This window comes from Mesoplodon mirus (assembly GCF_964341445.2).
Source record: "Mesoplodon mirus genome assembly, chromosome: 2".
Classification (NCBI taxonomy): Eukaryota; Metazoa; Chordata; class Mammalia; order Artiodactyla; family Ziphiidae; genus Mesoplodon; species Mesoplodon mirus.
Window position 1 is genome coordinate 126,266,267 of NC_138977.1, and position 27,438 is coordinate 126,293,704.

The 27,438-nt window shown below is 54.5% G+C and overlaps 1 protein-coding gene across 2 annotated transcripts; it reads right to left on the reverse strand.

Moving 5' to 3' along the window:
- Nucleotides 1–2,190: 2,190 nt before the first annotated feature.
- TRMT44 (tRNA methyltransferase 44 homolog) lies at nt 2,191–27,410 on the reverse strand. 2 transcript variants are annotated; one of them, XM_082645695.1, is made up of 12 exons: nt 26,741–27,410; nt 25,059–25,173; nt 21,669–21,888; nt 19,435–19,503; nt 18,535–18,642; nt 16,995–17,066; nt 13,441–13,547; nt 11,726–11,846; nt 9,367–9,772; nt 7,238–7,354; nt 2,448–2,673; nt 2,191–2,319 (listed from the first exon to the last, which is right to left on the reverse strand). In XM_082645695.1, the coding sequence occupies exons 1-12, from the start codon at nt 27,375–27,377 to the stop codon at nt 2,289–2,291; spliced, it is 2,229 nt and encodes a 742-aa protein (XP_082501821.1). In that variant the 5' UTR covers nt 27,378–27,410; the 3' UTR covers nt 2,191–2,288. The 2 variants fall into 2 exon arrangements, with proteins under 2 accessions (XP_082501821.1, XP_082501820.1); XM_082645694.1 differs by having other exon boundaries at nt 11,663–11,846.
- Nucleotides 27,411–27,438: the final 28 nt, after the last annotated feature.

Consider the following 27,438-nt stretch of genomic DNA (forward strand, 5'->3'; position numbering starts at 1 on the left):
TGGGACTTCGGGCCGGGCCACCTGGACACAGGCCGCTTGTGGGCCCTGACGCCGCCTGGCCCACGGCTAGACCACACGGGCCTGGTTTAGTCCACCTCACAGCCACCTGTGCGGCACTCACGAGAGCCCACTTCCCGCAAGACGCTCAGGCTCAGAGCCGTCACCTGGTGTGTCCTCAGGGCAGGCCGCAGCCAGGCCACCGTGCTCAGCAATCACCTGGCCTGTGCACCCGCAGATGTGTGGCACGTTGCTGCGATGCTATAGCATGTGGGACGCCCAATGTCACGGTGACCTTTGGGCAGAGGGCACGGCGGTCCTGGGGGCTGGTAAGAAATGGCTCCCTGAACCCAGAGGTTGGATCTGGGTGACACGGCCCATCGCAGCCATTTCAGCAACGCTGGGTGGCACACGGGGGAACTGCAGGCGTGGCGCCCCGCTCAGCGCAGCTCTCAGGCGGGCAGCCCCCATCGGGACAGGCAGAGACCACGCCGCCAGCTGGGGCAGGTGTCCCCAGGGCAACAAGGAGGGCTGAGCTCATCTCCCTGACCCCAAACAGGACGCGGGGCTGAGAACGTACCCTTGGGGCTTTTCAGGACAAGATGTCTGTCCCGGGACCTGGGGGTAGGGGTGCAGCTCATTTTCCTGAGGGCCACCCTGCCTGCCCCAGGACAGGCAGCTCTGGATGGGGTTTTTTTTTTTTTTTTTTGGCTGTACGCGGGCCTCTCACTGTTGTGGCCTCTCCCGTCGCGGAGCACAGGCTCTGGACGCGCAGGCTCAGCGGCCATGGCTCACGGGCCCAGCCGCTCCGCAGCATGTGGGATCTTCCCAGACTGGGGCACGAACCTGTGTCCCCTGCATCGGCAGGCGGACTCTCAACCACTGCGCCACCAGGGAAGCCCTGGATGGGGTTTTGAGTCCAGATCCTGCAGACCCAGGCTACAGTGGCCGCAGTGCATCACCCTCGTGCTGGAAAATGAGAGCGGGTGCTCGCGGGCTCGGGCAGACAGGCTGCCTGGGGGGCACGCCCTGCACGTGGGGCAGGCCTGGGGCAGCCCCAGGGCTCATGCCGTAGGGATGCTCCCCTTCCAAGAGGAGAAGGCGGGAGGATCCCAACGCAGGGAGGCCAGGGGGCTCGTCCTGAAGGGCATCAGCCCAGATGTGCCAGGCAGCAAGCAATAGCAGCCTCAGCTCAGCGGCTTCAAGGATGGAGGCACCTCGGCTCTGGGAGTAACAGCTCAGAGACTCTGGGAACCTGGGTTCCTCCCAGCTTTTGCTCTGCCCCCCCCTGACTTCCTACACCAGGAGGGGTCTCCACAGCCAGGAAACCGCCCCCGGGAGCCCCAGTGGTCCCCTCCTCCACCTCACTGGTCAGAATGTCTCCATCTGGGACTTCCCTGGTGGTGCAGTGGTTAGGACTCTGAGCTTCCACTGCAGGGGGTGCAGGTTCCATCCCTGATCTAAGAGTCCGCATGCTGCACAATGCGGCAAAAAAAAAAAAAAAAAAAAAAAAGAATGGCTCCATCTGCACAGGCCAAGCCAACCACGGCCGGAGTGGTGTCACTGCGGCCACTCAGGCCCTCCAGGAGGTCCTCGCGGGGCCTCACGCGAGGGAGAGGCTCGGTGGGTGGTAGGCAGGCACAGTCCACGTGCCCACCCAGCCAACTCTGCCCATTCCTGGGGGCTGGCCAGGTGCCTGCTGGCCTGTCCTTAACCTCGACCTCGCACCGGGGGCTCCCAGCTGACCAGGGCTTCCCGAGGGCAGGGCCCAGTGCCCCGCGGCAGCCCCAGTCCCAGCCATGCTGCATGGAGTGGAAGGGACTGGGTTCCTTCTCATCAGTCACGAATGAACGGAGAATCCCACACGAGGAACACTCCACAAAGAAAAGGCCGCCGGACGCGTTCCACGGTAAATCAAGGGGCAGAACAGTGTCACTGACACGGCCTTTTGTGTACAACTATAAACGCAATTTTAAATAGAAGCACATCAGTATCTGGGGATTTTTTTGTTTTCCCGGAAAGAGAATTAATGGTACCTGTGGGGAGAAGATCTAGGGCAGGAGGAGGCCAACCCTGGAGCGGCCAGTGATTGGTGGGGAGGGGACGGCCACCCTGCTACACACTGAGAAGGGCCAGTTCAAGCACTTCCTGCACCTCCTGAGCCACGAGACACCATGAGACTGTCACTCTCTCTTCCTGATGTAAAGATGCTGAACACATTTAAGGGCGACCACATTTAAAACAAACGCAGCACTCGGACGGGGCGGGGGGAGGTGTGAGTGTTTTTAGCTTCAGTGGGGCGTGATCACGTCCTGTGAGAACCTGGAGGAAGGAGGAAGGAGAAAGACCTTGAAGCCACCAGGACAGAAGCGCAGCGCTCGGAGGAGCTGGGAGTCTCCCTCACGCTCGGCCTCCCCGCCCCAGGCCTCCCCACAGGCAGAGCAGCTCACAGAGGCTGCTTTTTCTTCTTGGTGGTGGCTGGCCGCAGCTCCCCAGGCCCGTGGGCAAACGGGCAGCGGTCTGAAGGCAGAACACAACCATCAGGGTGATGAGCGAAAAACCAACAGATTCGGGTTTTGAAGGTTTCCGAAAACAGCCTCCGTTTTGCTTCTGGTTCCTTTTCCTTCCGAGGCCTCTCTTCCCTCCAGTCGCGGATGCGAACTTGCCCGTTCAGAACTGGGGGTGGGAACAAGGAGAAAAGACACAGCCGAGGGGTGAATTGCGAGCTGGGCAGGTGGCCGGGCTCTGTGGAGACAGCTGTCCAGGGCCGGGGTGCAGCCACAGGAGACGCAGCCCCCGCAGGCTCGGCGGCAGGAGGGGGCGAGGCGCTGGGATCCCAGGCAGTGGCCCCAACCCCCCACCCGCCCGCGGCCTGCAGTCCCACCTACACATAGGGAGCACGAGGGAGGGGCCGAGGGGAGCAAGGACAGGGTGCAGGCACCTGGGGCTGGGAGCCGGTGCCTGAGGTCCTGCTGGTGACGGGACCCGGGCGTGGCCACTCGTGGGCACCGGCTCGTGGAACAAGGCTAACGACGACCACGAGCGTGGTCCCGACGCGGGCAGGACGTCTGCGTGGCGGCACGGGCCCTCGAGGGCATGCGTCCGCATCATAAGGACAGAGCGGAGGGAGCAGGGGAGAGGCCCTGTCCAGGCAGGTGGAGATGAGGGGCAGGCTGCGGGGACCACCAGGGTTACAGGCAGAGCCCCCAGACGTAAACGGGAAGTAGGAGGTAGGGGCACGGCAGCCCTGTCGGCAGGGGCAGGGCGGGAGGCCCTCACAGAGCAGCAGGGGGCTGAGATGCGGCGGGGGGACCTGTGTGGGCGGGGTGGCCGCAGAGCTGGGCGCCTGGAGGACCCCAGGGCGGTGCAGGGGGAGGGCCCAGGGCCGCCCAAACGCCTCCTGAACCGGTCGCCCCAACTTGGCTGAAGCTGTGCTGGGAGCTTCCGCATGGCCGCTTCCTCCCGAGACGCCAACACCCCCACGTGAGACGGGGCCAGAGCAACCAAACCCGTCCTGCTTTTCCCTGGAAGCTATACAGCCACCTGGAGACGGAAAGCCTTGGCAGAAATAAAGGAAGATTACTGAACAAATCTGGCTCCCCAACTTCTAAGGAAACCTTGAAAGTGCGCGTTCAAGCTTGAATTTCGCTTTCAAATTGCCTCGTGTTGCAGCAACACGAGACTGTCTCTGCAGTCTGATGCTTATCGAAAACTGTCCCCTGAAACCAGAGGAAGGAACTGCAGAGGTGCCTCTCCGCACGAGGGACACAACGCAGGGATTCACCCTTGGGGGGGCGGCCGAGAAGCACCTAGGAAGGGCCAGGCCGGCCCTGCTTCCAACGAGGCAGACGCTGCTGAGAGCTCGGCTGTCCTGGCCCGGCAGCTGGGCAGGCAGCCACGGCCTTCCACAGGCGCTCCCACAGCAGCCCCTCCTGGCGCAGCCGGGAACGACACGCCCCAGCTGGGGCAGGGCGGCCGGAGCCCCCCAGCCGTGTGCAAAGGAGCCTGGGGAGCTCGCTGGGGCCAAAGCCAAGTGCAGACCCTCACCCTCCACAGAGGCTGGCCCGTCCACCCCCACTCAGGGCGGGCTGTCTCGCAGCAGGCCCTCCACTGGACATACCACGTTTCTGGAGCAATCCCTGCAGGGTCGGGGGAAGGGGACCCAGGCAGGATTTGTAGGGCCTGTGGAGCAGGCACTGACGATGAGGGGTGGCCCTGCAGGGGGCAGGGGCCGGCGAGTCCTGGGGAGGGGGCCAGGCCGGCTGACAGGCCCCCTCCCCTAGTCTGGGCGGGCCCGTGCCCTCTGCCTGCGCCCCTCCAGCTGGCTGGCAGGCCAGACCAGCAGACTTCCCGATTTTAAGTGAATCACAGGCACAAAACGCGCTCTACGGAGCTCACTTCTCACCCGACGTTTGTGAGGCCATTTCCTCCCCAAAGCGTGAGTCCCTCAGACTCGGTGGACCTACTGTTCGGGCTCCTCCTCTGTCTCTGACCACAGACGTCACCTGAGCCAAAGCGTCCTGAGGAAGTGTCTGAGGATTCTTCCAGAATCCCACTAGGGAGGTAAATTTACCGGGACGGTGCGGAGTGCTCAGCAGCACCAGTTCTGGGGTCTCTCTCGACCCGGGGGGCCGGCCCAGCCCCCAGAGACCCTGGGCCAGGGACCGACCTCGCTGAGCTGCGTCCGTGTCCTCAAGGCTGAGCGCGGGCTCCACGCCTGGCCCAGGGCGGTGCCTGCCCTCCCGCGCCCGCCCCGGCGCATGCCCGGCCCACAAGGTGCTCAGGGCAGGCAGAACTGAAGCATCCGAAACTGTTTTCACCTCCTCACTCGAGTAAAACTAACCATGTTAGTTAAAAAAAAAAAAAAAAAAACTACAGAGATAAGACCCAGCTTTGGTGCTTAGTTTTTGCATGACTGGGTGTAGAATGTTTACTGGAGTTCAACCCCCAAGGCTCCTACTCAGAAGTGTTTCCAAAAATAAACGTGCTCATCGATGCAAACCACACAGAAAACCAATCGCACACATGCATATTTATGACGGGGGAGAAAAGAGCACTATTTCATGAAACCAACAGAAAAACATGCTGGCAACAGCAGAAAGCAGAGCAGTTCCCTGGGCACAGCAAGTTTCAGTCCACTAAAGCTCCATGCAGTGCAGCCCAGCTGGGTGGGGACTCCCAGCCGCAAGGCCCACGCTCCCCCTGCCTCTCCGCCCACCAGTGGGCTGCCCTCCACACCCCCCAACCCTGGACCCGCCAGCTCCACTGCGGGGCTCGCTGCCATAGCAACAGCAGCATTTAGCTGACTGAGGTCAAGCTGAAACGAAAACCAACGTTAGCTCTGGGAGGACAAACCACCAGGCCCCCAAAGGTGCGGCGGGCGTGAACACGTGAGCTCTCAGGTGCACACACACGGGGCGGGTGGTACAGGTGTGTATGCCTCGGGGTGGTGCACACACGGGCGGTGCGCACGGAGCTCTCAGGTGCACGCGTGGAGGTGGGACCACAAGGCAGCAGCGCTCACCTCCCGAGGAGGTGCACAGGCCGAAGAGTGGACAGATGTGCTCCTGCATCTCCGTGCGCGGTCCCTCCACCCACGCCCCCCGTCACGGGGCAACCACCCTGGCGGTAGGAGTACAAAGGTGCGGGGCGGGGGTGGGGGCGACTGGTCCAGATCCCGGGGCTCGGGACAAGGCCTTCAGGCCCAGTGCTGGCCAGCGCCCTCGGGTCAGACTTCTATTTCATGCTGTCACAGTGGCCTCCCCACCTCTGCAAAGGCCCAAGCCCAGCAGGGCCCGTCACCCCTCCCCACACAGACCCCCAAGGCACCTGTCCCAAGGGGCTGGACCCACTGCTCGGAGTGCCCACCCACCCGCCGGGTCCTGGGGATGGGTGGGGACAGGGAGGCTGTCATCTGGGCGTGCAGCCCCCAGCACAGACAGAGGGGGTCAGGCAGGCATGTCCTCCTTGCCGGACACCCCATTCTTCATCCACGCAGGTGCTGAGCCTGATGCACTGGTCTCCGGCCACCTCTCGGGCCGCCGGCACGAGCTCACAGTGCAGCTGGGCCTGCTCCTCCCACTATCACAGCAAGTCAGCACGCCACTGCCTGTCACAGAGGCCCAGATCCTCCTCACGGCCACAGGGGGCTGCAGCCTGCTAGCCCTACCTGCCCCACCCCTTGTTCAGCAAGGCCCCATCCTGCCACTTCGCACACGCTGTTCCCTCTGCCTGAAGTGCTTTTCCCTGTTCACTTCACCAAGTCCCAGCTCAGATGTCATTTCCGAAGCGAAGCCTTCCTGATGCCTGAGGCGAGGCCAGGCCTCCCTGGGTGAGAATGTCACCTACGACATTAGGGTGATGCAAGAAGACGCCCACTATTTTTAAAGCCACGCACAGAAGTACTTAGGGGTGACTAGCATGTCAGCTGGGATGTGCTTTAAAATACTTCCACAAAGACAAAGGGGAAAAAGCTTTAAGAAACAAACACGATGACTTATGGACCCTCTGGCTGATGTGTACACAGAATCTCCTCTGTGTACGCTGGTGAAGTTTAACAGAACTTCTTGGAACCCCAGGTGCCCATGTAAAATCTGCGACGTTTCCCCTTCCTGTCAGGCTGCAAACTCCAGGAGGGCAGGGGCGGCAGTGCCCTGCTCTGCAGAGCTCTGCAGCCTGCGTGGAAGAGCACGCAGGCCCCGGGCCCTTCTCCCTCCACCCACCTGGATCCCAGGGCGCCAGTGTGTGTGGGGAGGGGGGAGTGCAGGCACACGGGCCGGGGTAGGGAGGCCTTCCTCCTCTAGGCCCAGGGCCTGGCTGGGAGCTCAGGATGCTTCCAGTTTGGCAGGCAGCCAGAGGCCAAAGCAAAGCAAGTACTGAAGCTCCACCCAAAAAAGCTCCCCAGCGACAGGAGGCCCTGCCAGCAGCTCTTCCCTCCGTGGGAGGAGGGGGCGTGTCCTGGATGGGGCGGGGCTGGGCCCTGGGGTGCCAGGCAGAGGCTGGCAGCATCAGAGAAGCAGAGGTGCGACCCACGTCCTGTCGCGACTTGAGATGCACTGAGGGGATCTATCCTCTAGCTCTGAAACTCCTCTCAAATAAGGTTTATTTCATTAAAAAAAAAGGGGGGGGAAAGGAAGGAGGGCGGTGGTAGAATCTGCACGAGAGCAACTTGTTGCCTCAGGAAGCGTGCAGCCCGTCCTCAGGCGCTGTGAACCGAGGGAGTCCCGGCCCAACCCCTCACCTTGGAACACCTGCGGGTTGTTCCTCAGAAGTGTCTGCAGGCCCCCGCACTCCCGCTTCAGCCTCTGCAGCATCTCCCTGTCCAGCTCCCCGGCCACTTCCGCCAAGGACAGGCTCCCTGTTGAAGAAAGGGTGTCCCCCATGTGAGAACTTTAGTTAAACTGAATCCACAGCTTGCTGAACTCTGCAGGCAGAGCCATAGCACCTGAGATGTCAGGCTGCGCGCCCTGTGTCTGACCCCCGAGGACAACCAAGCCTCCCAGACACAGCAAGTCAGCCCTGCCGCGTGGTCCGGCCGCTGCTCGGGGTGGGGACTGCCATTCCATGCGCCAAGCCCGCCTCGCAGCCACCTGGAGCCCCTTCTGAGAGGAGATGGGAAGTCTGAGGGGAAATTAAATCCCGGCCCAGAAGCCTGCCCTCCTCCCCCGACCCCCAGCCTAGAGCCCCACGACGTGGGCTCGCACGTGCAGCCCCACACCGCTGCCTCTCACCCTTACACATGTGCGTGTCCCGAGCCCACCATCTCCCACCCGGCGTCCCCTCCGCCATGCCTGGCAGAGGGTAGACCCCAGCCTGGGATGAGTGCGGTCCTGGGGACAGACCCACTCACTGACGTTGCGCAGGGCTCAGACACACTGGGGGTCCCGAGCCTGATGCTGGGGCAGGGGTCACTAAGTCCAGCGACCAAGGGCAGAGTGTGCAGCTGCGAGGCTGAGGGTACCCCCCACCCCTGCCGGGGCAGGCTTCTCACGCCGGGCGGGGCAGTGGGAGTACCCGGGCGGGCAGGCCTGAGACCCGATCATCATTGGAGCCACCGCTACCCACCCAAACTGAGCCCAGGAAGAGACCCCGTCTTTGCTCACTATCAGGGCATCCCACCCCAGGCACAAGCCAGCGCTTCCTGGGCAGTCATTCCCAAAGGACCCCGCAGAGGAAAGGACCATCCTGGAAATTAAAGGTCAGAGTCCATGTTTTCAGAGCCGCCCGCAGGTCCGAGGACCCTGAGCCCTTCGAGGCCCCACTCCGAGCCCCGAGGCAGCGTCCTCCCTCTCCACCTTGGCCCGCCTCTGCAGGGCGCACCGAGGAAGGGGGTGCCGACCCACAGAACTCCCCAGGCACCTGGGCCTTGTCCACGGTTATGCGGATGGTCAGCCCCCTCCACTGGGGCGGCGCTGGCTATGGCCACCACCGGGTCCCCAGAGAGGCTCTCCCAATCAGATGCTCCCAGGGTCAGGTGATCCCTGGAGGGGGTCAAGCTCGAGGGCACTGCCACATCACACGTACACAAGGGACGGGAGGGGCGTGAGGATGAAGAAAGAGACTCAGCACAGCGCCATCCACGCTGCGGGGGGAGAAGGACCCACTGCTCACCCCTCCCTGGGCCGGCCCACCCACAGGGCCAGCGGGCTGCATCCCCAACAGGCTGAAGGTGGGGCCTCCATCTCCTCCAGTGACCCCAAAACTCAGAGGGCGAGCGCCTGGCTGCTGAGGAAGCCCTATAGCACCCTCGGGCGGCAGCCCACCAACAAGCTCCTTCCCTCAGCCCATCTGCACACTCCTAATGACTTGACAAAAATGATGAAGACTCCTCTTGACATTTAATTAAAAATGACCATACAGGGACGTCCCTGGTGGTCCAGTGGTTAAGACTCCACGCTCCCAGTGCAGGGGGCCCAGGTTTGATCCCTGGTCAGGGAACTAGATCCACATGCATGCCACAACTAAGAGCCCACTTGCTGCAACTACAGATCCCGCACAGAAGATCCTGCAGGTGGGCAACTAAGACCCAGTGGGGCCAGATAAATATTTAAAAAATAAAAATAAATAAAAATTAAAATGACCACACAGGGGCTTCCCTGGTGGCGCAGTGGTTGAGAGTCCGCCTGCCGATGCAGGGGACACAGGTTCTTGCCCCGGTCCGGGAAGATCCCACATCCCGTGGAGCAGCTGGGCCCGTGATCCATGGCCACTGAGCCTGCGCGTCCAGAGCCTGTGCTCCGCAACGGGCGAGACCACAACAGTGAGAGGCCCGCGTACAGCAAAAAAAAAAAAATGACCACACAGTTTTAAGTTGGTTCTGAGAACAGCGTCACTGCCTGAAACCCAGCTAGTACCCAGGGTGGTCATTACCTCCTCGATTCCAGGCCTTCACACTCCTGCTCTGAGAACTTGTCGTGTTTAACTGCTTTCCGCCCAACAACAAATTCGCCACTTGCAAAACCACTCGGTCAATAAAATCTCGAGGGAGGGCGGCACAGTTCCTCACACGCTCGGCTTTTTCTCTGGGGTGAAATCCAGACAGCCAGAGTCCTTCAGCGGGGGACTCGGGTGTGTGCCTGGCCCCGGCATCCAGGGCTCCACGCCCCTCGGGGCCATCGGCACCACCAGCGGTGGCCCCGGGTGGAGGCGGGGCAGGGACCTGGCCAGGTGGGCTCACAGGGCCGCCCCGCCTGCTGTTAATGTAGCGGGTTCTCCGCTCATCCACAGAATCTTCTTCAGCGGGCGGGTATGTTCTGGATTTCCCAATGAGACACATCTGCACGTGAAAAGAGCACAGGAAGTACTTTAGCAGGTTCCAATAGCACCTCAACATTCTCCAGGGAACTCTCTTGTTCTGGAGAATAAATTCCATGAAAGTCTTCGACACCTATCATGAAAGGAATCCTTATTTTAAAAACTCATACCAACCAATGACTTAACATACTATCAGCAAAAGCCCACAGGAAGCTTCATTCCACAGTGCCTAACAAACACGACAGACCAAGGTCACCTTTACTGAGCCAACCAGCCGCACCCCACTGCACCCCTCTTCCGCCCCACACACAGAAGACCCTGACGGTAACCCTGCAGAGCTCTCAAGGGGCAGCGCTGCCAGAGCGAGGAGAGCACGTGTGCACCTAGCAGAGCACTTGGCATGGTGGGGATGTCCAGTTCACGCTGTCCCCTTCCCCGTTCGCACGTCCAGATGAAGGTTGCCCTCAGGAGCCCCGGGGAGAGCCAGGCCCCGTCCGGCGACGCTGCAGTGGGTACAGCATCTCTGGACGTCCTCTCCAGGCCCGAACCCGATGAAGGCGAATCTGGTTGCCTCAGAGCCACCCCTCACTGCTCTCCAGCTGTGCCACCTGCTAAATGTGTGATCTTGGGCAGGTGACAACTTGTGTGTGTGTGGAATGAGAAGGCGTGGCACGTAATCAGTCCTCAATTAACAGCTGCTGTGTGTGGCCACCCGCACTTGCATCTGACCCCTGAACCTTCCAGTTATAGGAAAACTGAGGTTCGGAGAGATTAAGCAGTGCTCCACGGTCTCCAGCAACCAGTAACGGAACAGCAAATGCAAACATCAAGACTGTAGGATCCTCGTACCTACATGACCCAAACTCTAGCAGAATTCCATTCCAACCTCAGAAGACTGACTTGCCAAAATAGAGGACATTTAAGAGAATGACAGGAAGGCTCTAAAGGTGAGCCCTAAAGGACATTTCCAAAACGATTTTGAGCAGTGACAGCAATGATGTACCTGAAGTCGACAGAGGGGCCCAGCGCAGGCAGGTGAGCCCGAGTGAGGGCCCAGCACCGGCCGGCGAGCTGCTCCTCCCTAGTTGGCAGTGAGGACACGGGCAGGGAGTGTCTGTCATGTGCCCCCAAAGGCACTGCCAGGAAGTGGCAGAGCCGAGAGTCAAGCTCAAGCCTTCTATCCTTTTCCCCACCGTCACGCAATCAAGCTGAGATCGGATGACAGGTTTTTGTGTTTAGTTTTTCACAAAAAGCACTGACGGCCATAGAGTCTCATGAAAGAAAGTTAACAGAGATGAATAAAACCAACGTCAATGGTTCCCCTGACTCTCTCAGTAGTTCAAGCCCCCTGCGTGGGAAGCAGGTCGGCCCCGACCACCTGGCAGGGTCACAGGCAGTGCAAGGGTCAATTTCTACCTGGAAAAACTCATTTCAAGTAAATCTGAATTGAGTCTTTTAATGAGGAAATGTGAAATCATTTTGAACTTCTGAAGCAATTTCAGTCAGTAATTTGGGACCCTAAGACAGAAGTTAAGAGCGTTCAGCCCCAGGCAGCACCACAGCCAGAAACCTATAGAGAAGCCAAGCTGACACCCACTCTGGGAGGGTCCCCGAGGGGCAGTCACAGTTTCTGGAAAACGGATGAACACCTGCTGAGGGTTCCTGCAGAGCTGCCACAGGGCTGGAGAAGGAAGTGCCAGAACGCCTGCAAAGCAGGGGACTGCAGGCACAGAACAAGCCTCTGGACCCGCCAGTGACAGGGATGTTGGGATCAGCAAGGGCACCTCTGGGACAGTCACACCTGCAATCATCCCAGTGTCGTCTACGGTTCTGTGACAAGGACGGCCCCAAGCTTTCCATCTAAACACCTCGATGTCGCCTGCCGAGGACAGCCCAGGTGACCAGGACGCACCCTCTTGGTGGAAGGAATCCTAAGACAATCCTCCTCCACGTGGAAGCCACAGGCCAAGCCCACCTCGGTGATGAAATCCAGGTACCCTCGGTACTGGGTCTGCTTGCTCTGCCTCCGCTGATATTTCCCCACAAAGTCAAAGAAGCAGCAGGGCAGGACGAAGAAGCGGCAGTTGTAGGAAGACCTTCAAAGACAATGAGCGACACGGAAACCCAAGGTCTTAAAGAGATTCAATAAAGAAAATTCCTCGGAAAGTCACACGGCAATAGGGTGCCAGGGCAAAATGCAAATGACGTGCTACTGGCTAATTTTGTTTTTTATATAAAAAGAAGAATTATAGCCTTCCCCAATTTAATTTCTAGAAACAATGCTGTGATAGAATGTGGGCTTTTTCAGGGGTGAAGATACAAGTCTTAACCACAGTGTAACTTAGTTTCCTTATTAAAAAAAAAAAAAAAGTAAACCTGGCAGCTATAGAATACACTATGTGCAGTTATAATAGCTATTTTATATATTGTAGTGTCAACATTTTTAAATTAAATGTTTTACATTCACATGTGGTGGGGAGTCTTGTCATTAAGGTGTGTGTAATATAGAGTCCGGTTGGTTTTCTCCTAACTAGACTGCACTTGTTTTTCATACATAGTAAAATGCTTTGCGCATTATAAAAAAAAATAGCATCTTTTCAATAAAATATGAATCTAATTACTTTTATTAAAAATATTTTTTTCTATTGCAATTATGATCATCAACTGTAATCTAAAACTTTCTGAAGTACTTGGAGATTTCAGCTGTTGGATAGGAAATTTCAGAGGTAAGCACAAAAAAGATTATGATTTGCTCCTTGACCTATATTATTCTAAAACAGTCCAAAAGAATGGTCCTGGAAGGTATTATGCTTAGTGAAATGAAGTCAGACAGAGAGAGACAAATACTGTACATTATCACTTGTATGCTGAATCTAAAAAATAAAACAAACGAATGAAAATAACCAAAAAGAAACAGACTCACAGATATAGAGAATGACTTAGTGGTCACCAGTGGGGAGAGGGGAGTGGGGAGGGGCAAGGCAGGGGTAGAGGATTAAGAGGTACAAACTACTATGTACAACATAAAGAAGCTACAAGGATATGCTGTACAGCACAGGGAACACAGGAAATATTTTATGATAACTACAAATAGAGTACAACCAAAAAAAGTTTTAATCACTACGTTGTACACCTGAAACTATATAATATTGTAAATCAACTGTACCTAAAAGAAAAGAGGGGAGGGCATTAAAAAAAAAAATAAATAGAATAGTCCAAAAGAACCTCGGATAGAAGAGACTTGGCAATGAAATACGAAAGGGCAGCAAGGTAATGTGCATCTTAAAGAAGTCTGACTGAGGCAGAGAGCCCAAAATTGAGACAAACATTTCAGCAGAGGGTCTTTCCTCTGAAAGACAAACCCTCCTGTTATCAGGAAAAACGCATCTTTCAATACTGGATATAAACACTGTGGAAGTAATCACAACGAAAATATAATGTGAACATGTGAACCACATACATAATTTTATATTTTCTAGTATCCGTGTCTTCAATAGCAAAATAAAACAGGTGGAATTTATTTTAAATTTAACCCAATATATCCAACAGATTATCATCTCATCAATCTGGACCAGCCACGTTTCAAGTACGCGATAGCCACAAGCAGCCAGTGGCTACGGTTCTGGACAGCGAGGTTTAGGCAACAAAACGTCCCCAGCCACCACTGTGCTAACACCTGCACCTACTCACCTGGCCGCAATCACAGGTACCCATGGCGTTAGTTCATCGGAATGGTTTCCGATTAACCAATCGACGTCCGGGAAGAGGGTCCTATCATTTGGTGTGATTGCACTTTCCTAAAAGAAAGACACAGAACAAGACTAAGTGTCTAGTAAATAAAATCAGAGCACAGAGGGAAATAACAAACGCAACCACCCCTGCAGAACCGCAGCTGTTCCTGGCCGGTCTCAGCCCCTCTGGGCTGCAGGTCTTCATCTGCAAAAGGAGGAAGCTGGGCCAGTAGTGAGGAAGTGTGTGCCCAGCCCAGCCTGCCTGAGGGCACGGCTACTGACAACTTTTAGCATTATTGCTGGCCGGGTAAGCCAACAACACTTCTGGATGCTCATCTCCTTTTGATATTAAAAATAGCCTTTTTACATAAATATAAGAGCAGCTAAAGGAGACAGGGGACATGTGAACCATTTTACTTTTGGCAGGAGGAGGGGCAAGAAACAGCCTGCAGAGGGGTGAGCGGAAAGCTGGGAGGTCTGAGGCTGACTTGACATAGACCCTGATACACTTACACAACCCACGGAATGAGCACATCTATGAAAAGAGAAAATATAGGAAGAATTTACAGAAGTGGGCACCAGCCTTTGCTATTACACTATTATCTTTTATGAACTCTCAGACAGCAAGTTTTTACCCACTGAACAGGCATGTTCACCAGAGTGATAGTTTCTGTAGTTAAACTGGGAACAGCTTGCTTTGAAGATTTAAGAACTTTAAGTGAACACCTTATCCTTTCTGCTAATCAGCAGGCCGTCATTAATTATCAAAGTCAACAGTCTCAATGGTGAAGATGTCAGTTTGAACTGGAGACTGTACAGCCGAAACTAACACAACACTGCAAATTAACTATACTTCAATGTAAAACAAAGGGTTAAAAAAAAAAACTGGAAAGAGAGACAAAAGAGACTATAACCACACAAAATCCTCTAATTTTAGAATTGAAGAATGAACCCCCACGGCAAGTAAGCGGACGTGTTAGTTCTTGGTCAGAACAAACGGGGAAGACGTGATGTTAACCCTCACTTTTCAAGGCCACGGGAGTGTTTTGCAAAGCTGACGGATATAAAAATTGAATTTAAATTCATCTTTTTGGTTCCTGAATAAGCATATGTGCTTCTATTTTCACATATATTAAAATGCTGAAAACAGTATTTCAGTGAAATACTGAAAATGGTCTATGTGTAATTCAAAAGTAGGCAAACTTTTGATACTATCAAGAACAAACTTTTGATACTATTTATTCTTTCTTCCCACCCGTTCTACATTTAAATTTGCCTGCCTCATTAAATGGTCTATATTTACAAAAACAAATTACGCTTAGTAATTATCATAATCACATTTACAGTTTTCTTTCCAACAACATGCTCGACAACAAAGCTCTACCTGTCTCAGAAAAAGTTTGGGGATTGTGAATACAGGACATGGCAATATTCCTGTTCCCTACAGAGCTTCACAAACAAGACGAGGACACTCTGTGCCCATTCACAATGCTGTTATCAACAGCATGTGCTTTTCTTAACAGTCTCTTGCTTACAATCAAATGAGGTTTTTGAAATAAAGAAAAGTTGTATCCCATGCTCGGCCTTCGAATGCCCAGACCGTGCCTATTCGTGGAAATCAGCCATTTACTAGGTAACGCACAAGCCCCAAGCCCTTGCCAACAAAGGCAGGCTCGCTCCTGGTCACGTTCTTCTAGAGCAGAGGTGTCCCCGAAGCGCGGCCAGCCTCCACCCTCACGTTTAACACCAGAACACGCGGGACTCTTCCTCCAGCTCGGCGACCAGAGGTCCAGGTGTTAATGAGAAAACAATCCACAAGAGGTGAGGCACAGCACTCCTACTGGCAGGCCTTCACTGAGTGATGGGTGGGTCCCCCCACTCCACAGGGAACCTCGAAGAAAGAACTAGAATCTTCTACCTGTTCTCCAAGGGGCACATTGTGCCAGCCAGCTCTTCCTTGGGGTCAGGATTTAAACAGAGCCTATTCGACTGCTGTGTGAACTTTTTACCCAAAGAAATTATTTTGCTTTTTCTCCTGGGACACAGGGGATTTTGGAATCAACCACGTTATTCCCTTAGCTTTAATCATCAGCCTCATCGAAATTCAGAGGCCAATTTTATTACCTGGGTAAGGACACGTGGTCTGTACATGTAGCTGCAGGCGTCCCCTAGTCCTTCATCTGGTTTACCATCATTCCTCAAACCTGAGTTTTCAAATGTTCTAATTTATTGTAATGTATGAATATACAAGCAAATGTAAACCCTTGTAGCATAAAGCGAAGTATAAATATATAACGAGAAACTGAGCAAATAAAAAGCTGTCGGGCAGCTGCAACAAACCTCCCTTCCTCCAATGTTTTTATATTTTGCAATAATATTCTCGACTTTAATAGAAAGGCAAAGAGAAAATATCCAAATAAGTCTTGAAACTTTCGTTTTCTTTTCACAGATGAAATGATATACCCGAGATCTGCTTGGAAACCACGGCTGGGCTGATGCTGTGGTCAGGGAGGGGGAGGAATGAGACAAAAGAATCGCTGAGGCGGACGATGAGTTGCTGGGGTTTGGCACGCGTGTCTCTCCACTTTGGTATATTCCTGACATTCTCCACGATGAAAAGCAAATGTTCTTTTCATTTCTCCGGTCAGCATCCCGCCCTCGGGCAGATGAGACGCTGCGTCCCGGTCACCCCCGCGCGTCTTCACTCGGGGACGGGGTCTAGAGGCAGTGCGGGCAGCTGTACAGCAGAGGCCCCACAGCACCCCAGGGCCAAGGGTGCAGCCCCACCGCCGCACTCCCCCACCGTTTTGGAGGCCTGGGCTCTTAGAGACCAACGCCGGGAAATGCTAGAGCCCTGACCTGCCGCAGGGTGCTGCAGAGAAGACCCCCCTCTCTGATCGCTCGGAGCTGCTCTGGACCACAGTGGGGCGGACGGGGCTCCCTACAGCCCCGCGGTCACGACTGAGGCCAGGTGTGCTGTCCGTCTCCGCTGGACGGCTGCGCATGTGTGGCCCGGTCTGGCCGCTCCACTGCACTCCCCTCCTCCAACTCCTCGCCAGCTCACCGTCTTGCTGGAGGCCACTCCTGGCCACGCTGCTCACAGAGCAGGACCGCCCACGGTGCCCCCGCCCCAGCCCGGACCTGGCAGGGTGGGCACCCACTGCCTAGTGGAGGTCTGAACGTGCGGCCTGTCCCAGGCACCAGAGGAGATGCAGAGGAGGGGTTGTCCTCCGCCCCCACCCCTCAGGCGGCCGAGAGCCCCCTCGGGCACCCACAAGAGATGCAAAGAGCCTGCGGCAGACCTGGGGGAGGAGACACGTCTCCGGCTCCAGCATCCCTCCTTCAGTTTAACCAGAAGGCTGTGGAGGTCTAAAGCTTCATCCGCTTGTACAGTCTCAGAGCACTGAGACGAATGTGGACTGCTGTGGTTATGAGCATCTCTGACTGGCCCGTACACAGAGACACCCTTTAAAACAACCGCGCTGAGGTCAAGGGAAGGGATGGAGCCAGTACCTCTAGGTGCGTCTCTGGTCCGTACATGTCCCAAACTTTTCGTCTTCGGACATCAATCCCTCTGCCTGGATGCTGAAACGAGGAATTTCAGGAATCAAAGGTTCAGGTCAGTACACCATAATAAATTAGCAAGAACAAATCAAACTCTGCAGGTATCATCCCCTGCATGAAGTGCAGGAGACCCTCAGCTCCTCGGCTGCTGAGAACAGACACTCGTGTCCCGCGGGGCACAGACGGAACCTGTGCTGCCGAGGCTTCACGAAGGGGAAACAGAGCCAAGGCGTGGGAACACCTCCACGGCCACACGCAGCCCCGGGAAATACGCCTGCCCAGAAAGGGAGCCGGCTCCTCTGAGCTGGTCAAGTTCAGCTCTCGGGCTCACCTTCTCTTCCAGCCCCCAGACGAGCCTCGCCCTCAGGGTCGTTCTCACCCAGAGCACCCTGACCACACGCAGCTCTCCCGGGGACCCAGCCCCATGCCTCCACCCACTGGCTCCTAGTCACCACCAGATGTGCTAACACCCCACAGACAACCCCTGTTCACAGGGGTCACAACTACAGCCTCACTCTTTTACAAAGCACCTCAGAAAGCCCCGTCTAACAACCCCATTCCAAAGTCCCACAGGTGAGGACAAATGTGTCTGTCCATAAGGCAGAATGCTACGGTCACAAGAAAACCAGCCTTTGGGTCACGATTGGGCTTCAATCCCCACTGTCACTCTTGAGCACGAAGCTCACTGGGCCAGGTGACGGTGCTGCTGCACCCAGTGCACTGGCCTCGCCGGACGCCGCGAGACTCCGGGGGAAAGCTGACGCTTGCGAGTCTTGAACTGCTGCCAGGGCCAGGGCTGTCCTCAGCTCTCAATGCCTCTGCTTCACAATCCAGAAAATGGGTGCAAGACTGACTATCACAGTTTTACTTATGTATGTGTATCAATACAATATATGGGTGCCTGACTGTCCTCTGAGCTAGAATCTAAGCTTCTCTAGGGCAGAACCCACCTTATCCTTTATTCCCCTCCCTGTGCCTTGAAATGGTGGGTTTTCCAAAGAAAATACTGACAACAAAAACATCAGAGCTGGGCTTCCCTGGTGGTGCAGTGGTTGAGAGTCCGCCTGCCGATGCAGGGGACACGGGATCGTGCCCCAGCCCGGGAAGATCCCACATGCCGCGGAGCGGCTGGGCCCGTGAGCCATGGCCGCTGAGCCTGCACATCTGGAGCCTGTGCTCCGCATTGGGAGAGGCCACAACAGTGAGAGAGGCCCGCGTACAGCAAAAAAAAAAAAAGAAAAAAAAAATTCAGAGCTGCTGAAAGTGTGCTGTTCCATAGGCCGAGTGTCTGAGAATCCTATTCTAGTCTAACGAGACCGCTGTCTTTGGTCCTGTTTACAAGCTGCCCGCTCCACAGAGTTCGCCACCAGCCACTATGCCGACAGCCAGGCCGCCTCTGAATCCAGATCGGACCAGCAGAGAAAGACCTCGTGCTGGGCCTGAAGACGCTCTAGCAAAGGTACGAGAAACGGCCCCAAGCATGCTTTACCCCTTCGCTGCTCAGGATGTGGACCAGGAGGCCGTTCCCACAACCGAGGTCGACAAAGGACTGCCTGGCTGTCTCTCCCCGCTCAGCTCTCTCTTCTTCCCATAGAACCTAACAGAAAAAAAAAAAAACCAAAGTCAGTTTGTGATTCACCCTACCCCAGAGTAATTCAGACACAACCCCACATGGAACGACAGATCCTCTCCCACAACAGGAGGAGCGGCCTCCTCTGAGGCCCTGGGCCTCCACGCAGGTGATGCCCGGGTGAGCAGAGCACGGCGGGACCGGCCCACGGCCCTGGCCGGATGCTGCGCGGGCATCAAAGCCCTCTTCTTCCATCCAGACTCCAAATTCGTGTGGCCACCTCTGGGCAAGAGCCGTACAGATTACTGTTAGTTCCTTCAGGCGTCCTCTCAATCCTTCAAGTTTTGTATACTTTGAGAATCAATGTTATTTCGAAGACTAAGAGAATTACGGTTGAAAGGAAACTACAAGGTATCTCCTCTAAACATCTCATAGATGAGAAAATCAAGACTGTGAAGTTAAAGGCTTGCCCAGATCCAGGTGGCCAGCAAGGCAGCCGAGAAGGGCTAGAACTAGAAACACCGAACACGAGGACTGGTAGGCAGGGGCTTCTCAGATGGGCCCCGATGGCAGCCCCCAAACGCAGCCAACATCTCCGCGTTCCGTGTTGACTACTGATTAGGAAAGCGCTGCTTCAGTTCAATTCCTGAGGTTACATTTCACAATTCAGACTCGTTCTACATACATGCAAAAGCATCATGCAAAGTTAAAAAAAAGAATCACTTGTGTAACCAACCTTGGCCAACAGAACTGTAAAAGCCCTGAGCTACCTGAGCAACCTCCCACCCTCGCACCGAAACTCAGGCCGCAAAGCCTTACCAGCAGGTAGGCAGCGAGAGCCACGTCTTCATACACGAACTTCTCAGGGTCAGTGACTTCAGGCCACACCTACAACATTTTCAAGGGCATGTGTAAATTTTCAGCGCATCAGTGTGTAACAGGACACATTGAGACCAATGGAGTCTGAAGCAAGACTGGAATAAAGACATTGTCTGTAAGACATTTAGGTGGGGCCACTGGGCATCAGAGGAAAACGCTGAGCTATGCTACCCTCATCACTTATCTAGACAAGTATGACAGACAAGGAAATGAGGGGTGGGCGGGGGTCGAGGAAGCAAAGGCACAGGGGTCAGGAGGTCAGCGCTCCACCCTCTGGTCTGTCAGTGAGTTGCTGTCACTTGTCAGGAGTGTCACTCAGCTGTTTTGTCCCCATCTCCCTACCTGTAAAGCAGGGATAAAGACTCTGACTTAATTACCATGCAGGATGACCATCAGGTACTATGAAACTAGAAAATACCGGCTGTGCAAGCGTGAGGCCTCATTATTAAAATCAGTGACATGCAGAACGGGAGTTTGGCAGATGAGAAAAAAGCCAACGGCCAATATTAAACGTTCAGATTTCTGTTTCCAGTCTAGTGGATTAGACAGTTTGGACGAACCATCTCACCAAGGACAATTTTAAAAGCTGGAAGAATAAAGAAGTCCCTTCTTAAAGGTACTAAACAGTAAGATAATGAAGGACCACTGGGAGACGAAGGGGAAGCCAGCCGAGGTCAGCCAGCTGCAGCAGGAATGGGTGGTTACTGTTTCACGCCTGAGACCCTGGGGGATGCTCTGCTACACAGCAAGAGGGGACCGATACAAAAATACATGGCAACGATGAACTGTGGTTACTTCTAAGAGAAGGGAGGGAGATACAAACAGGAAGAGTACAAAGTAGGTTCAACTCTGTTAGCACAGGCGCCTCAGAGATATTACGGGTTCAGTTCCAGACACCCCAACAAAGTAAATATTGCAGTAAGGTGAGTCACACAGATTTTTTGGTTTTCCAGTGCATATAAAAGTTCCGTTTACACTATAGGGTAGTCTATTAAGTGTGCAATAGCATTGTGTCTAAAAAAAACAATGGACGTACTTTAATTAAAAAATACTTTATTGCTGGGAATTCCCTGGCAGTCCAGTGGTTACGACTCAGCACTTTCACAGCAGAGAGCGTGGGTTCAATCCCTGGTTGGGGACTTAAGATCCCATAAGCCGCCTGGCGCAGCCAAAAAATAAAACACTTGATTGCTAAAAAATGCCAACCATCATCTGAGTCTTCAGTGAGTTATAGTAGTAACATCAAAGGTCACTGATCACGGGTCACCATGACAAATATAATAATAATGAAAAAGTTTTAAATATTGTGCAAATTACCAAAATGTGACACAGAGATACGAAGTGAGCAAACGCTGTTGGAAAACGGTGCCAACAGACCTACTCCGTGCAGGGCTGTTACAAACCTTCAATTCATAAAAAATACAGTATTTGGGCTTCCCTGGTAGCACAGTGGTTGAGAGTCTGCCTGCCGATGCAGGGGACGTGGGTTCGTGCCCCGGTCTGGGAGGATCCCACATGCCACGGAGCGGCTGGGCCCATGAGCCATGGCCGCTGAGCCTGCGCGTCCAGAGCCTGTGCTCCGCAACGGGAGAGGCCACAACAGTGAGAGGCCCGCGTACCGCAAAAAAAAACACCAATATTTGCAAAGCACAATAAATGGAGATATGCTTGTGATACTTTATTTCTTAAGCTGGGTGTGAATACACAGATGTTTGTTGTTACCTTCTTTTTACACCTTCAAGTTAAGGACATTTTACAAAATTGGTCTCCTTTTTGGAAGTATATGCTTTTGTACTTTAATTTTTCATATATTTTCTTCAAATACCTTTATGTTTATACTGAAGAATTATGGTAATTTAGTATTTAAATATTCAATTATTTTAAATTAAATTATTTTCCTTTTGTTCTCTTGAAAAAAAATAGTAATGTGCCAAAACAAAACAAAACAGAAAAACCAAATCCTTTTCCACAGCGTAACTGCCAATGTTTTTATGGTCTGCATCCCTAACTATGTCAAAGTACAGGCTGCAATGTGGGGCCTTAGGTGGGTATGTTTTGACTTAATGTCTGCATCTGTAGCACACAGGCGAAACAACGTCACCTGGAGCAGCTTGGTACATCGCCTCGTTTCAATGGGGGTGGGGGAGGTCACAGACGTCTTTGCCCAGAATTACCTTGACCATGTCTTTATACTTCTCTTTAAGCACGTGGTGAGCCTTGCTGTACTTCATGATGGAAATGAGGGACAGGGTCCTTTTGAACCCACTCTGCCTGCTCGCCACACACCACCTGGCCAATGTGGCCAGCAACTCTTCTCCAAGCCAGGTGGGTTTGGGATACACAATACCATCTGAATGCCATCTTTCTGGACAGAAAATTAAAACAGATATGAACCTTTGAAAATAAGAGAAATATGAATAAGCAGAGCTGGTTTCAATTCTTATTTTTTTTTTTCTTTTTGCGGTATGCGGGCCTCTCACTGTTGTGGCCTCTCCCGTTGCGGAGCACAGGCTCCGGATGCGCAGGCCCAGCGGCCATGGCTCACGGGCCCAGCCGCTCCGCGGCATATGGGATCCTCCCAGACCGGGGCACGAACCCGTATCCCCTGCATCGGCAGGCGGACTCTCAACCACTGCGCCACCAGGGAGGCCCTCAATTCTTATTTTTAAACTACACATTTCTTTGCCAAAAGAAGAGAGAAATTAAGACAGCTACGATGACAAAATATTGTACCCCAAACACAAGACAATCTGGAACTAGTTACAGAATTTTCATCCTACAGAGAAAAACACATTTAAAAAGCAGAAAGAATTCCTCCTCTCTTGCAAACGTTGTTAAAAATGCATTTACACATCTTACGAAGCCCATCAGAAGGATGGCAAATGACAAAGCTCCTCTCACCTCCTTCATGCACTTCATCCACTTCATGCACTGATTAGCTAGATTCTAAAACGTTTATGGATTTCTTTAACTTTTCTAGGTTTTATACATTTCACACGTGCTACCCAGATGTAGAACGCTGGTCCCACTGAGTATTTCCCATCCAGAAAGCTGAGTGCTCAGTCACCAAGCTGAGGACACATACACAGTCCCTGTGGCTCACAGTCCTTCTAGGTAACCGTGTGTCCTCTGCCACCAGAGCGCAGAGGCCGCAGCCCTGTCTGTTCTGTTCGCTGCTCGACCCCGGCCCCAGCAGTGCCTGATCACGGCGGGTGCTCGCTGTCTGGGCGCTGAGTAAACGCGCAACCCGCGGGCCCAGGTCACGACAACACATCCACCGAGGCTGCGACCCAGGCAGTGCGATGAAGGGGAGAAGCATCAAGTTTGCTGGCGCACAGAAAAGGAGGTGGCGTTCAGTGGGGGCCCCTAAGAAGGAGCAGAAGCACAGGCAGCTGGGTGAGGGGGCGGAGCTGGAGGCAGGCACGGGGCAGGGGCAAGGGCAAGGGGTCGCCGGTCTGGTGAGAGTTAGACTGTCAGGCTTTTGCCACCAGGCACATCAAAGGGACACAGCTCACTCCCATAAGTAACAGGTGCCAAGTGTCCACTGAGAAACACGCCCCAAGATGCTCCCCTTTCCCATCCCTTCCCTTCGGAAGCTATCCTGCTGGGGCTGATGGCCTTGGGCCTTTCCTCTGCTCTTCCTGGGCCCCACGCTCTTTCCCAGGTGTCCCCGGGGTCCTCACGGCTACCCCCTCACCCGCTCAGGCCTCAGGGGCCTCTCCCACCCACCCTGGTACGATGCACACAGCGCTGCCCTTGCCAATGAAGGGACGGGGAAGAGGCCTGAGCCACCTCTTACTTCTCTGCCCGGCACTCAGCACCACCTGGCATTAGAGTGTTCATCTGTCTCTCTCGGGCCTTGCTGACCCCCAGGTGCCCAGCGCAAGCACATGGTGGGCACACCGAAGTCCTGCTGAAGCCAAGCACAGACCAGGAGTGCCACATCCCACGGCAGCAGCCACCAAACATCCGTTTAACTCGTGTTCTGCTGAGAAGGCCACAGATCTGGCCCCAAGGTGTGGCCAGTTCCCAATGCAATGCAGGTGACAGCTGCCCAGCAGGGCAACGACAGGAGATGTCAGCCAGGAAAGATGGGGAGTAGCCACTCGGACACTCGGAAGCTCGTGGAGAACAGGGGCTGGGATTCCACCGCATCAACCACACTGAGCGCCTGCCGCGGCCGGACTTGGGCCGGGCTTCCCCAACCAGGCGAGGGGACAGCAGCCTCCAGCGCTCACCCCGCAGCTCCGCATCGGCACCCCCTGGGTGACCCACACGGGCACACCCGGCTTTCCCACGGGGTCTGCCCTCACTCTCCAGGGGAGAGGAAAGGGCCTCGGGGCAAGGCCCCTTGGGGAGCATTTAACAACTGGCAAGAGGCTTCACTCCGGCAGACCCTGAGTACTCCACCCAGAGTGTAAGCCTACAACAGGTCCCTGGGAAGCCCGGCCCAGCCCCCTCCTGGGGGGCTCAAAAATGATTAAACCCATTTCAGAGATGAGAAGACTGAGGGCCACAGAGGCAATGTACCCAAGCTCAATGGTGGGGAAACCCAGGTCTATGTGACTCCAAAACCAAGCTCTTCCCAATGTACCCCTCAGCTCTCTATGAAACCGTGTGCAAAGCTCATCCCCAAGGTTGTCTTGAAAGAATAGACCCATGTGGCTCTCAGGAAAACATCAGCAGAAGAATAGCGAGTGATTTAACCTTCTCTGACTTCTTCATTTAGAAAATACCAAATGGAAGTAAATCAAATTTCACACTTTCCAGACAGGCCCAAACACCATGTGGAATTAAGGGAACGCATGAAACTGCTGCTTTTATAATAAACATCACAGAATACCCGCTACGTGTAAGACCACGTGAGCCTCAGTGGACAATATAAAAGAAGGTTCCACTTACTACCCATTACCAAGGTGTAAGAAATAACAAAATAACGAATGGACTGTGTTTATTTGAATTTGGTGCTAGAACCAGGTGCTAGTAACCATCAAGGCTACACAGAATGTAGGGGCCCTCCAGCCAGGCTATGACCACCCAGAAGCCAACAGGAACAAGGATGCGTGAGGGAAACGCCAACTAGAAAGCGCATTCCCACAAACCCGCACTGCCTGAGAGAGAGTCCCTGATGCTGCTTGGTGACCGGAATCTTACAGCTGCCTAAAGAAACCACTGACTGGGGACTTCCCTGCTGGCGCAGTGCTTAAGAATCCGCCTGCCAATGCAGGGGACACAGATTCGAGCCCTGGTCCAGAAGATCCCACATGCCACAGAGCAACTAAGCCCGTGCGCCACAACTACTGAGCCTGCGCTCTAGAGCCCGCGAGCTACAGCTACTGAAGCCCGTGCGCCTAGAGCCCGTGCTCTGCAAAAGAAGCCACCGCAATGAGAAGTCTGCACACCGCAACGAAGAGTAGCCCCCGCTCGCCGCAACTAGAGAGCTCGTGCGCAGCAACCAAGACCCGATGCAGCCCCCCAAAAATAAATAATTAATTAATTTGAAAAAAATCATTGATTTAAAGCATCAATCTTTGAGAGAAAGGAATAAGTTATTCGGTCCTTACCATTCTCCTTTGCTATGACTGAGCTGAATTTGATACACGTTGCTCGTCTTAACCTTTAAATTCCCTTCATTGTCTTCTTCCAAAGGTAAAAAAGTTACAGTTCCATTGAGGACATCTGGGGAAAAAAGATAGGGATAATCGATTAGAAGTGCTTAGTTCACAGTCTCATCAAAAGTGGTCTTAAAAAAACAGTACTGAATCCACCGTGCCTTCAACCCCCAGGGCTTTTCCCCACTTAATTTACATCAGCGAATGTCCTGGCCACGGCCGCATCCCCGAGCCTGCACCGCGCCACACAGAGTAGCCTTGTTCAAAGAGCTGAGCGTGGTCCTGAAAGGGCTCCCCCGTGGAGGAGCGATGCTCACAAAGAGGAAGAGGACAGGCTTAGCCCACCCTGCTCTTCTGTGAAGCCCATGTGAGAATGCAGACATCCATGTCTGAAGGCCTCGTGGGCACTGATGCGCTCATCCCCTCAGCCCAGGAGAGGTGAGGTGTAAAAGGTGATAAAAGCTGGAAGGGCTCCTAAACTAGTCTGGGCAGCAGGGTCAGAGAGCGCCTCCTGGAGGAGGGGACACCTGCGAAGAGTCTTACAGGGGCACAGAGGCCTGCAGTATTGGGGGGGCGAGCGGGTACACACCCACCAGTAATTCAGCATCACTGCTTGTGGTGGATAGAACAGCCTCCAGAGACACCCACACCCTGATACCCAGAACCTGTGACCACACGCAGTTGTTGCATGGCAAAAAGGCTAGAGGCAGAAAAGATGCAGCAGCAGGGGAAGTCAATGAGGCTCTGAGCATGAGACAAATTCAGCACGGGTGCGGCTCTGAGATGTAGGGAGGACTCTACGAGCTGCCCCAGGAGCTAGCCTTTTCCCTTATCCCTTTACCTAGTAAATTCCGCTTTACCACTCATGGTCCAGCGCTCCTTCACCGTCTTCCCCAAGCCTTCCAGACACCACCCCAATCCACAACCCCACCCTCTGTACTAAGGATTCACATTTCTACGTGTCCCCTCCAAAAACAATGAAAAATCTACAACCTCCCTGGGGTATGGCAAGGAAACTGGCAGACTAGGTGCCTTTACTGCCTTTTCATTTACTGGCTGGTTTTTAATCTAACTGCAGCCTCTGCGAAAGATCCTCCTCGGGACCAAACTCTAGGCAGGCTCCTGTGAGGCCTGTCTCAATTAGGGTTCAACCTTGCCTATGAAGACCTGAACAAACACTGTCACAGTTCCCAACAGCTCAAGGCCACATCCCTAGCATGACCCTAGGCCCCCTTAAAGTGCCCACCTAAAAAAACTCAAGGTTGAGAGAAGAACAGACTGTTCCAGCCCACACCTGAACAAGAGCCCCTGTGACCGCCTCTGTGGGAGGGGAGGACCTAACATCCACAGGCACCAGTCAGCAAACCCATATGGGTGTCACAGGCACCGATCCCCCACCTTTCCTGCTTCTGGTTAATTTTTCATCTCCCTGACTCTGCCGCCCCATCCTCTTCCTTCATTCTCCCTGTAGAAAGCCCAGTCACCTCTGCACAAATCGCAGTGGAGTTCAGTTCACGCTGGACCCTTCTCCCTACTGTGATACTGCATTACCAATTAAAACCTATCCTTGCCACTTCCACTAGTGTCCGGTTCTATGTATCTCTGACACCTGCCACTATCAGAAATACTCTTACCTCGCACGACTATTTCTCTCCTCGGAGCACTAAGCGGGCAATGCGCGTTCGTTTTCGAGATGACGGTTCTGAGAATCACGTCGAGCTCGTGCTGAGCCTCCAGCTGCGATTCCGCCCCGGAGCGGGTGAGGAAGGCTAGCATCTCTCGATTGCCGCTGGCGAGGCTCCGGGAGAAATCTTCCCAGAGAGAACCCAGGTCCGAGGCGGGGAAGTCGCCCTCCCCGGCTCCAGCCTTCCCGGGCTGCCCAGGGGCCCCAGAGAGCAGAGGAGCTTTGGCTGCTTCCCGCTGGTCCTCCCCTTGCTGGCGCCGGCCCTGGGACTCCTGGGGGCCCTGCTCGGGGCCTGCGCTCGGCCGAGGGCCCGGCGCCCCCTCGGGGAAACGCTGGCCGTGTCCCGGCCCGTCCTTGGGCCCGCATCCCGCCGGGGCCCGCTCCTCCCGCTCGGGGCCTGAGCTCGGCCGGGGGCCGGAATGCTCGACCCGGGGCAAAGAGGCGCTCCGCCGGGCCTCTAGGCGAACGCCATACAGCCGCTTGTTGGCCACCTGCGGCCTCTCCACCCACACGGCCACCGCCGCCCAGAAGCCCGCAGGGAGCAGCAAATCCGGGTGGCGAACAGCAACCCTCCCCAGCTCCGCCATGTTCTGTCTCCGCCGAGAGCCTCGGCAGCGCTCCGGGATGACGCACGTTACGGCGCGGCGT